At 47.5% G+C, this 12,513-nt stretch overlaps 1 protein-coding gene and 1 pseudogene across 1 annotated transcript; both read right to left on the bottom strand.

The window, feature by feature from the left end:
• Positions 1-438: 438 nt before the first annotated feature.
• LOC136492384 (uncharacterized) lies at positions 439-1,501 on the bottom strand. Its single transcript, XM_066488421.1, has 2 exons — positions 737-1,501; positions 439-471 (listed from the first exon to the last, which is right to left on the bottom strand). The coding sequence occupies exons 1-2, from the start codon at positions 1,499-1,501 to the stop codon at positions 439-441; spliced, it is 798 nt and encodes a 265-aa protein (XP_066344518.1).
• Positions 1,502-2,479: 978 nt separating this feature from the next.
• On the bottom strand, positions 2,480-3,777 carry LOC136492383 (uncharacterized; annotated as a pseudogene).
• Between the last annotated feature and the right edge of the window lie 8,736 nt (positions 3,778-12,513).

Below are 12,513 nucleotides of genomic sequence, written 5' to 3'. Positions count from 1 at the left end.
ACTCGCACATAATTTTGAAACGACAAGTCATGCTATTCTGACGAGCTCCTGTGATTTGGCAACAAAGCACATCGTAATAATAAACAACGTAAAAACTGAACACGTTTTATGGGGAGTAAGGCACTCATATGTTGGGAATTTAGGGGCATAAAACTCCAAAGCTGCTCGATCGCCAAAATAAAAAGAAGTACGACCCAAGATCACGTAGCAGATATCAGCACTCGCACAGAATTTTGGAACGACAAATCATGCTATTCTGTGAGCTTAATTGTACCTCAGTAGCTTAGGTTGGTTTTCTGTGACAATTCAAAAATGAAATAACTAAGTATAATACGTATTACATAGTTTTAGTAGGGAAAAACCATGCTGGAAGTCCTTTGCAGCCTTGTGGACGCACAACTGTTGTGTCCAACAATAATGGAGTGATCATCTTATTTCTCATGTTGAAGACACCACAGTCACGAAGAGGATCTGTTGTCCAATGTTCGTGATCATAGTCACACACAAAGTAGATGCAGTTCTCCTGAGCTCCACATTCACAAGCAGGGAGAGCCTTGGAGGAGCGGGTGCCAACAAAGAGTGCTTGGTTTCGCAAGGTATTGAGCCTTTTCCACTTATGTTTGGAATTGGTGGTCAAGTCCACCTCATAGACTTCAAAAGACAGGGTGACGCAGTTCTTCGCTTCAAACCTTTCATCCTTCGGTAAAGTGGATAAGGCTCCAATTAATCGTCTTACCTGTAACAGTTTACCGCTAGTTGCAACAAGGTAACTCCGATGTATGCAGTTGTACGTCTTATCACCAATGGTTAGTTGCATCGTTCCTAGAAACTCGACGGCGTTAGCTACATGTTTCATGGATGACACACTTAGCCTGCCATCATCGCTGGAAACAATCTCAAAGGCGAAGAGCTTCTCAAGTGCGAGAGCGTACAACTTCCCTTCGAAGAACGCGGCGTCGTAGATGTACTCTGGCATTATTGTTGTGCGTGCAGCGGGAGCCGAGTGTCGCCGGCCAATAGAAATTACACTCTGAAACCCCCTGGTCACAGTCAGTACAGCGAAAACAGAATCCTCGAGTGACAGATCATCAAGAGTGGAGAGCGGCACCAGCTTGTGGAATATCGAATCCCTTAGGCGGCCATTGGCTTCCACAGGAAGCTGCACGACGCACTTGGAGAAAGGGTTCATCAGTTCGAGCTTGCCATCAGGTCGCTTGAGGAAGAGCCAGTCGCCCACGGAGCCATGAAGAGAGGCATCCTCCGGTACATGCATGCGGTGAATCTCGCCGCTTTGGTCGCCGAGGAAGGTGCCGTCGAGCAAGGTCAACCACGGTAGCGGAGGGGGAAGATCAGGCTCCTGCCGAGCAATTTGACGCCACCCGCGGCAGACTGCTCCCAATCGAACACGGTCGGCCAGGGAGGGAAGGCGCCTGAGCACAAGACCCAGAAGCTCTGGCTGCAGGTCTGCCCAAGACGGGCAGTGTCTGGCCGCCGCCGTCATCACAACGCGCTTCCTGTTTGAGCTGGGGGTGCCGTGCCGCGCCTGGGATCGAGCACCGGCAAGGAAACCGCGCGAACCAGTCGATCGTGATCGAGATGGCGGTGGTGGTTGTTGGTACGGCCGTACGGTGTTGTGACTCGGAAGGCCCAGGGGTAGACGCCATGGATATTTTTATAGCCCCGGCGGCGGTGGTGTCAGGCGGACTCGAGCTTCTGACGGACTCGGATTCTGACATGCAATGTTGCAGCGGCCTATAGGCAGTCTGTTCGGCAGGCTGTATACGATCCTAGATTATTTAGTGAGAAAAAAATACTATTTTAGCTTATAATCCATGATCAAATAGAGATAGAGATACATATAAAATTGTTCTTGTGTATTGAAGTGCGTCATCTTCCCTGGCAACACATATTTTTGTCAATCAATGAGACAAAGGGGGAGAAGTGAACAAAGATACGGAATTAGCGTACCGGTGAGAGAAGACAAAAATATGGCATGACAAAGGGGCTATACAAGGTCTAAGGGGGAGAAGTAGACCAAAGGAGTAACCTTGAAGAATTGAGGATGATCAAAATTTGAAGTCAAATCTTGAACAAGGAAGACAAATATTTGAGTTTGACTTGTCGATGGAAAACAAATATTTGAGTTTGAGGTATCAAACATGTATACATCACATGCACAACTAAAATAGAAACGAAATCTGATTAAAAAACAAAAAACATCACATTACATAGGAGAGCAACCACGGAATTGCATCTCGGCATAGATTGCAACATTTTGAGATGCAAATTGTTTCCATATATTAAAATGTTTGGGGGATGAGAAAGGATCCACAGGCATACAAATCGATGACTACATATTGGGAAACAAGAGAGTACACCATGAACCTCCTGATCAGTACATTTCCAATGCACAACAGGGCACCTACGTTTACCGTGCAGAGTAGGCAAGGTTCTATGTGAGAATCCCATGCACACAACTTTAGCCTAATGCTTCCAAACCATCCGACAGATAAGCAATACGAAGCCTCTGACGAATCTCACAAAACCGGAGAATAAAGAACTCCACCATGTCCATCTCGTATGGCACAAATGTAAGGTTCATTGCATCATTCTTGACAAGGAGGACACCTTCCATCACCTTCTTCTCGAGGTCAAGGAATAAGATTGAATAGCCATGCATGGTAGACCTTGTGCAACACGTGCAATGATCCTCTATTAAAGTGAAACCACTACCACTAGAAATTCCTTATATGGGGGAAGTCTGGGTGAGGCGTTATCCTGATGGTAGTGCGGAGCCATGGCGCAGGAGTGTCATGACCTTCGTCTTTGTATTCTTGTTGCACCCAAAGAGTCACATGCATGACATGGACACAAGTGACTGATAGCATGCCATCTCCATCGATGCGAAGGAGCCATGAGCCGCCAACACGAAAGGGGAGTTTTGTTATGGAGACACGCATCGTGCCCACCTCCACGCTAAGTTTGTATATGTTCTCCTCTTCATAGTCATGCCATCCGTGCATAGCCAGTGAGCCATGCCGTGGTGAACAACAGCAGCTTTATCACGCACTACGGAGTAGCGGCTGCCTTCTAGGAATATGGTTGGCATGCTCCAGCTGCGCGTGGTAGCAGAGTACGAGTGCAGATGCACCTCATTGTGCTTGGCCTCTTGGGTGGCGAGGAGCAACTGTGAGAACATGAAGTGCCCTAATAGTGATGGTAATTGCCCTTCGTCAAGGTTGCTACGGTCGGCGGCCGTGATGATGGCGTACATGGTGACCTGGCTACCAACTCCGGCACAGTCCAAAGGTGGGCGTTTGTGACACTCACTAGTGATAGGGTTGTAGAGGTAGAGGAGCATGAGCAATTTGTAGTGCTTGAGGGTGCGGGGCAGGAGCTGCATCAGGACGATTCCTTGTCACGCGGCCAAGGGCATGGCGTAGTTGAAGGTGCCATCATGATCAGGGATGAAGTTGGTGAGGGAATGTTCCTTGAGGCCAGACCACGGCGACGACGTGAAGGAGGGAGCAGAGAGACATTCTTCGTGTTTTGCAGCTTCATCATTGGCTTGCAGAAATCAAACCTTGTCTTCTGGAAGAACAAGCCAAGGAGGCGCTTGCGGTCGTCCTTAAAGATCCCTCTGAGGAAGCCCCGGTCGCTGAAGCGATGCAACCATCCCCTAGACGTCACGGCGAATCTGAAGAGCTCTTTCATGTTGCCCACACGGGAAAAGAGCTCGAGTTGGGCATCCTGCGGCAGAGCTGCAATGGCGTCCATGCTGAAAAATGTACAAGAGGTCACAACAACACATACTACATTTGTTCATAGGCGATGTACATAAATAGATGGGTGTAGCTAACACATTACTAGGAATCACATAGCGTGAGTTAGTGGCATATTCACCACCATACTTCTTGTACTGTAAATCTTTTGCTAAAACATTACATGGGCATCATGTTTATGTGATAGTGTATGTAAAATAGTGTGTAAATTCATTTCTGTAACTCGAAACGATCATTGGAAACACGAAACGAAAGTTACATTTCATAGTCAAGTTATATTACTTAGGATTCTAAATCAATTTTTATTAAGCGAAAATGCTATATAACGCATATACGGAATTTTAGTAAAGTTAGAAGTACAAACTGGGTAGGTGACGATGAAATACTTGAGGTCGTGAAGGGAATTTGCTAGCTAGTATACCGAATAGCTTGGAAATCGAATTTGATGCGAATCCGATAAGGACTTAGTCGATTTCGTAAGTTTGAAAAGTGGTTTGACAATGCTAAGTTTGACAATTGTTGTAGAATAATCAGGTTAAGGTGTGATGGGGTATCAGGGCATGTTTTAGTAGCTTAACATGCCCTCTCGAGTATGAAATAGGTGGTTTAGCAATTGAATCATCGAATTAGGTTTTTTAGGATGCTTTAAAAAGCGTGCATGACATGTTTTGAGCCAAGTTCCGTGCATGGACGCGGTCACCATGCTCCTGTGCCGGCCGTGCGCGCGCGTGTCAGGCCACGCCCGGCTGGTCTCGGTGGTTGGTTGCCCAGGCGCGCAGCTGCTCCTGCCTACTGCCGCTGACGTCGCTGCTGATGCTCTGGTGGCTGCCTGCGTTGCTCCGTGCCGGATTTGCTTCGCCTGGCACCGTCGCGCTGGCTCCACATTGCTACTGTAGCGCTAGGCCATGTTGCACGACCAGAGCATGTACACTCCCACGCCGTGCACCGTCACGCTCGGTGGGCCCGATGCCCTAGCTAGCCCGCTGCAGCCTGGCCGCCTGCCTCGCCGGGTCATCGCCGCATCATAGCGTTGCGTCGCGTCCACCTGTGCCGCTGAGCCACCACCCTCCCGTCACTGCTGTGCCGCGCTATCACTGTCGCATCCGCCTGCGCTCTGCGTCGCTGCCGTCTCGATTTAGAGCACGTGGCTGTGTCGAGGCCACCGCTTGTCGTTTGCCATTAATGGCGCCACGGCCACGCTGCTGCGCTGCCACGGCCCGCACGCAGGTGTGCCCCATCTCCTGGCTCGCAATGACTACTCGAGTGCGGTCGTCACGTCCCGCCAAGACTCGGGCCAGCAGCCGGACCCCATTCCCTTATTTTCCCCTCCTTCCTCTGCTGCCGGGCCACCCTAGCCACGCCTTCAATCCGGCACGGCGAGGTCCTATCCTTTCAATTCAATGCATGCTCGACTCCATCTTCTAGCCAGCTAGCCAACCGGCCCCGCACCGTGCAGCATCGTACCTTGGCAAGCTCCAATTTAGAGCCGGCGCCCGCCGTTGCGCCATTAAAGGCCTAGACGCCGTTGCCGTGGGCATTACCCGCCTGGTCCTCCCGAGTCCAATTGCTTGCACCCTCGGCTTCACCTTGCAGTCCTCCATCCCAAGTTGCACTGCTACTGCCTACCCAACACCGTTGTCGCGGTCACGCCACCGCGGCCATCGCTGTGTTTGCCGTGCGCGCACGGTCGTACTCACTTGGTCCGTCTCCGGTCAAGCCATCACGTCTGGTAGGTTCTGGGTGAGTTTCTGATGCCCATCCTCTAGTCCTTTAGTCTCGGTTGTGCCTGAGCTCACGGGAACGTGACCGCCGCCACTGCAGGAGGCCCGCCGCCATGAAGGGAGCTCAGGACCGTATCTCTGTTTACCACTTCATCACCCATCGCCTCGCATTCGCATCAAGGTGAGCATCGGCTCGCTATTGGGGGCGGGGAGGGACTAGAATGGCCGGCGTGACCGCCCTGTGCTAGCGTCGCCGCGCCGGTGCCTGAGGACGTGGCCGTGGTAAAGATAGTTTGTCCTGAGGGTTTATCTGTAAAATAGCTAACTGTAGAAATAGTGTCGTGGCCTTAGGGTGATTTGCCAGTAGGTCAAGGACATTTTCACAAAACAGCCGAGGCGCGCGGACCTTCCCATCGTGGGCCATTGTCGCGGGGTTGGGCCACGCCCGCATGGGCTGCGCCAGTGGGCTGCGCGTGCGCGCGCTGCGCGAACATGGGCCGCACCGTGAGTTAGTGGGCCGCGGGTTGAATTCAGGTTTCTTTTTCTAGGGAATTGGTAGGTGCTTTTCTAATTTGAATTATGAGCTGATTTTTGAAAATGATAGTAAATGTTGTAGGTATCCAAAAATAGTGAAACAAAATTTGTTAGATTCACAAAAATGTTATCTATCCGTTGGTGTAGCTAGTTTACAGTTAGCTGTGATAATGATATATTCATTAATTCATTTAGGAAAGATTAGTATTATTTAGCTTAATATTGTAGGGATTTTTATGGCAAATTAGTGATAGATTTAGCCATGAAGTTTTTACAGTAGGTTCATTAGATTATTATGTGCTCACTATAATTTTTATAGCCCTAGAGTAGGTTGATAAATGGAGTAGCTAATACTCCCTGATTTATTATATATAGAGTAAATCGATATTAAAAATAGGGATGCCTTTAGTTGCTAAGTTAATACATGAAGTGTTTCATACTTGTTTAGTGGAAATGATAGGCAATGTAGCGTCTTAGTCGGTAGAGCTAGTTTAGTAGCTTGACAGATGTATTTTATTTTAAGAGTTGTTGTTGTCGTATTATTAAGTGTTGCATCATCATTTCATGCATGTAGATAACGAGTTGGTAGAGTTTATGCCTGCAGATGACTAGGAGTATGAGGAGATCATTAAGGAGTACGAGGAGGAGATTCTCATACAAGAGGGAGCCACGGAACCTTTGGTTGCTGACTTTGTTGACACCCCGCCTGCCCAAGGCAAGCCCCGGTGCATAACCCTTATTTTCAATGATCACCAAATATATATATATATATGATGTGCATTTACGTTACAGGAATTTTATGAAAACTACATGCATAGATATACCTACCTATGAATCCTACTAGTATAGGTCGAGTAGCTGCTATGCTCAGGATTTTGGTAGCGTGAGTAACCTGTCGTTACTCACAATAGGTGATTATTAAGATCACTCATGATAAAATGGTGGAAATAAAAATAGAGACCGAGCATAAATATGGTTTGGATATTGGTGGGTGTAAGAGGTTGTGACCTACGGCCAACAGGGCATAGCTTGGTTATACTTTTTTCCTGTCTGTGTCGGTTAAGGACCGACCGTTGCATTGGGTTTTAGGCAAGTCACAGACTTATTATCCCAAACACATACTTGGGTATGGGCGCAGGGAAGACTTGTTGCTCTTTTGTCATGGGTTCTGGCTCTTTCTAGACTGACTGATTGGAGGCGGGGATGGTGGAGGTCTAAGCACCGCACTGAGTCCAGGACTTAGGAGCGGGAGCTTAGAGTCCAAGTTTGGATGAGGAACTAGACCCTGTGACAGGAGAGTGATGGGTTGGTCCTACTTGTGCCTACAGTACAAGCGGGACGTGTGTTTTGGAGTACCCAGCTAGGCACATTGATTCATGAATCGTCGACATTCCGGTATGGCTTGTCTATAGTCTAGCACCGTAGTAAGAACTGAAAGATGAAAGGTGATAAAATAGAACTCTTTGCTCAACTCTTGCTTGAAAGTAGAACATGTGCTTAAATAGAATGGCTAGACAAGGAATTAATCATGACTGCTAATAATAACCTAAATAAGGATTCACTATTAGTATTGCTTTCCGCAAAAAGGAAACCCAACAAACCATAAAGTTTATCTTATCCATTGGAGTCAGATAATTATTCTCACTAGTCGGATAAGTCTTGCGAGTACATTATGTACTCAGGGTTTATTTACCCTATTGTAGGTACTGCTTGAGGAGTAGTCGTTGTGTGAATGATTCTTCTGGTGGGCACATACGAATCCTTGTATATTATCGATAGATGTTTCTTTTCATTTCGCTGTTAAATTTCCGCACTCTGAATTTGGTACTGTAATAATATACTTCTAAGAACTCTAGATGTATGAAATGGACTAAGTATTGTAACTCGTTCTCATTATTGAATCCTTGAGAAAAATATGGATTATTCGGGCTCTCCCGTGGGGTGTTTCCGATGGAACCCGCCCGATGTATCTTGCTTTTGGGATGCTTAGTGTCTAGTGGAAGACGAGCGCCTCTGAAGGTGTATTATTTCGGATAGTTCTGCCACACTTCTTTCCCATCCCACCATCACCAATCCACTTCACCCTGGCACCTTACTCTAGCCAAGGAAGCTTCTCAACCCCCGCCGTCACCCTCACCACCTTTTGTCCTCCACTACCTGACCTGCCGTGGGTTCGTTGCCCACCTCCCATCACCGGCCCTTCCTCAAACTACCAAACACCCTAATCCGAACGCCAACCCCTAGATGTGGAATCCTAGACCCAAGATCCAACCTTGTTTCTTCAACTTCAGCTAGTGAGTTCTAACCACCACAAAATGCAATGTGAGTCAAGTGACGACAAGGGAACCATACACCCCCTTGGAGGCTTGTTTTCTTTGCCCAAGGTGAGGCGAGCAACAACGAAGGAACCAAACAAACCTTAAATCCAACCCTTCTCAAAATTTAGCAGGTCAGATGCAACCACCAACATGTCTGGAATCCCACTACCCAAATCGACAGCGACCACACTGCCATGCTGCTCCCCTATCTCCCATCACCAGTCCACTCCACCCTAGCACCTATCTCTAGATGAGGAGGTTTCTGACTCTTGCCACCACCCTCGCTACCCTTCGCTACCCATCGCGGCCACCCCCGCAATCTATCGGACACCCTAACTCCAACGGGAAAACCCAGATCGTAAATCCGACCTTATTTCTTCAGCTTCGGTTAATGAGTCCCAACCACCACAGATGCAAGGTGAGGCGAGTGATGGTAATGGAAGAAGATGCCCCTTGACTTGACTTCTTTGCCCCAGGTGAGGCGAGTAGTAGTGAAGGAACCAAAGACACCCTAAATTCAACCCTTTTTCTCCAAATCTGGCCGGTGAGATCCAACCACCAGCATGCCTTATATATGAGATTGAGAGAGTAAGAGAGAAAGGGAGGAAGAAGAGGGACTAACTTATGTCACTTGATGACGACCGCCGTCGCCGCCGCTAGTTGGAGCTACCGCGCTGGATCTAGAAGAGAGAGAGGGTGTTAAAAGAGGAGGCGGCGGCTAGGGTTCACGGAAGGGAATATATTTAGTTTTTTTTCAGAGTGAAATGCACTATAGGTCCCTAAGCAAGTTGTGTCATATAGGTCCCCAAAGTTTCAAAATGACATTTTTGGTCCCTGAAGTTAGTTTGGGTCTCATCCAGGTCCATATGGGCGATTACCCGATCCGTTAATTGATGTGGCATGCTAACTTAGCGCTTATATGAGCCTGGCAGATGGGACCCACATATCAGCGGTAAGGCTCAATTTTTTTTAAAAAAAATTGTATCTTTTTCATACGACCTCGGATGTAGACAATTTTTATATAAAAATTATAGCCCTTGATGAGATATACAAAATTTTAGTTTTAAGATTTCAATTTAAGGTCATTAAGATGGTAAAAAAATAATATAAAATTTTAGTAACATATTAATCGTGTACTAGAGCTTGTTGTATTAGAAAAATCATATCTCTCGTGTATGGTGTCCGATAAAGATACTTTGTATACGAAAATTGTAGTTGTCGATGAGATCTACAACTTTTTAGCTTTAAGATTTTTCCATTTAAAATCGTTAAGATGGTCAAAAAAAATAATATAAAATTGCAGGAGCATATTATTTTTAATATTTGAGTAAAAGAAATAATGCAGCATTGAGTCTGCGATATGCTAAAACGCTACGAAGAATTTAGTTTGTACCTTGCAAGTTGTAACTTACAATATTATTATGTGTAGCCATGGAAGCTTGCATTGAGTTGTGCAACTTTTGAAATATTTGTATTTCTTCATCTCTACTCCTTCACACTTATTTGGGCCATGAGTGGCTGTTCTTTTCACAATTGTGTGATTCCTTGACAACGCAGCCAGATCTAAAGCATTGCCTGTGAAGCAGCCATTACTATTATCAGGAATGAATCCCTTAGGGACAAATAAAGCCTTTCTGAGAGCCGGTTTGTAGGTTTTGAAACAAGGGTGATTGTCGACAGAATATCGTCGGCAGTCCTCTAAGGGGTATCTCACGAAGGTAGATTGATCGGCAGAGATGCGTGTAATCGAGAACAAGAAGGCAACAGAGACACATGAGTTAGACAGGTCCAGGCCGTCAGTATGACATAATACCCTACTTATGTGGTCTGTTGGATTGTATTGGCTATCGTATGATATTGCGTGTGTTTGGAGGGGGTCCTTGCCCGCCTTATATAGTCCGGGGGTAGGGTTACAAGTCGGTTAGATCTAGGAGATAACCTGAAAGTAATAACAAATTACATGAATCATGAGATCATACGTATCCTAACAGATCTCGCAGTATCTTCATGATATCTTCCCGGTGTCTTGCAGAAGACGCCGAGCAGCGTCGTGCCCCACAAGGCTTCATCTTGTGGGTTGGGCCGCCCCTAGGGGCGCAACCCATGTGGTCTGCCATGGGTATTCAGGGTCGTACCCCCACAGCTAGTCCTCAAACGCCTTGTATCTGTTGTGCAATGCCGTCTTGAGCTTGTCCGGGTAGGTGCCAACAAAGCCGAGCAGTCAAACTCATGATCCGACCACCGTGATGAGTTGCCGAGCAGTTGTGAGCCGTCGCCAAGCAGCGTGAACCGTCGCCGAGCAGTGTAACCCAAGTACGGCTTGCCATAAGGGTGTAAGGAGCTCAAGTTCAGAATAAAAAATTTCCTTGCAGTGGACCAAGTGTGCCCACTTAGAGTACGACCACGAGAAAGGAAGATAATCTTTTTCAGCTTCAAGAGGAAGCAAACACACTCACCGCAAGGTGAAGTGTGCCCACTTAGTCTCCGAGCCTGACAGTAGGTGACATGGTCACGTGGTGCCAGGGTTCAAAGTAGAAGAAAAGTAGAATACCAGCCGAGCAGGCAACCAATCCCCGGTCGTAGCCTCGAGATGAGAAAAGCAAATTCACCGCAAGGTGAAGTGTGCCCACTTAGTCCCCGACCCTGACAGTAGGTGACGTGGTCACGTGGTGCCAAGGTTAGAAACAACAGTCAATAGAAAAAAAGTCCTCAGTGCAGTGAGGAACCAAGTCGTAGCACTAACGCAGTCCCCAAGCCACAAGAGAAAATCTTGGAGAAAACAAATCCTGGAGAAAAAACCAGAGTAATGGCTGTACAGTAGTAAGTACTGAGCCATAACAGATGGCGGAGAAATCAGCGAATATTCGGCGAGCAGTAACAAATTACGGCAATAAATGGGCGATACGGGCTGTGGTTGCGTGGAAGCCCAGGTAACGACCCACCATGCAGTTTTGGTTAATTCGGAGTAAATCAGCTAGTCTCAAGCGCGGGATCTGGAATACCAAAAGGGGCTCTGTCCGAGCAGTTGGCGACCGCGTCCGAGCAGCTGCGGGGCAAGTCCGAGCAGCTGGAACGCAGCTCCGAGCAGGTGACGAGTCTTTTCGCGTAGCAAGAGCGAAAGTCCGAGCAGCTCAGGATCATCTCTGAGCAGAGAAAAGGTATGGCGTATCTGTGATTTTGCTTCTGCATTGTTGAAGTCATATTGTTGATGACGACGGTTATGCTTGTAGAGCAAGATGCGGAGCTCGGCCAGCTACGCCAAACCGTTGGGCAACTCCAGGAGGAGGAGAAGAAGATGGCTGGGCGAGCGGAGAAGCTGACCGAGGAGCTGAAAGGTGAGTTCTTCGTGGTCGGAGTTACTGCTGGAGTAATTTCTTGACTTGACGGACCCTTGCAATGCCTGCAGACTATCACTGGAGGGTCAAGGCACAGTTCGATGTGCTGGAGCAGGAGGCCAGAACCCAGCGGAGCAAGATCGACATCGTAGTTGCCGGAGTCAAGCCGGTACTCGATTATGTTGACCTAGAGGTGGTTCCTCAGCCCGACGGCAGGCCGTTGCGTCCGGACACCATCATCGACAGGTGCAAGACGGTGTGGGAGAATTTCAAGAGCTTCAACCGCGACGCCATCGTTACCGCCGTTACTCACGCCCTTACGGTCGTCCGGTCCCACTACCCAGCCATTGACCTTCAAGCGATAGGGGTCGGATTCGCCAGAGGGACGGAGGCGACGGAGCATCAGCAACTGGAAGATGAGGTGGAAGACGCAGCGAAGAACCTGACATGTTTCCCAGGTAACTTTGTTCTTTCTCTGATTTTTTCCTTTTTTATATTCTCATGCGAAACTATCAGGATGTCTATCCCCCACTTATCTAAATTCCATTCCCCCTTTTTTAGCCAAATTCCCTAATTTTTATGAGATCGTATGCATAACTTATGCCCTGTTTAGTTTTCAAAAAAATTCACCCCAAAGTGTCACATCGAATCTTGCGGCACATGCATGGAGTACTAAATGTAGACGAAAAAAAACTAATTGCACAGTTCTCGGCAAAATCGCGAGACGAATCTTTTAAGCCTAATTAGTCCATGAAAAGCCTTAAATGCTACAGTAACCCACATGTGCTAATGACCGATTAATTAGTATCATTAGATTCGTCTC

Source organism: Miscanthus floridulus, chromosome 11 (genome assembly GCF_019320115.1).
Source record: "Miscanthus floridulus cultivar M001 chromosome 11, ASM1932011v1, whole genome shotgun sequence".
NCBI lineage: Eukaryota > Viridiplantae > Streptophyta > Magnoliopsida > Poales > Poaceae > Miscanthus > Miscanthus floridulus.
Note: the sequence above shows the minus strand (reverse complement) of the source record. Positions and strands in the feature narration are given on the sequence as shown.

Bases quoted from the DNA above. Each gene is read 5' to 3' on its own strand.
- LOC136492384 (XM_066488421.1), bottom strand. From the start codon at position 1,501: ATGACGGCGGCGGCCAGACACTGCCCGTCTTGGGCAGACCTGCAGCCA. The intron at 472-736 runs GTAAGACGATTA...ATTGGACAACAG, and splicing joins CTAGCGGTAAACTGTTACAG to ATCCTCTTCGTGACTGTGGT.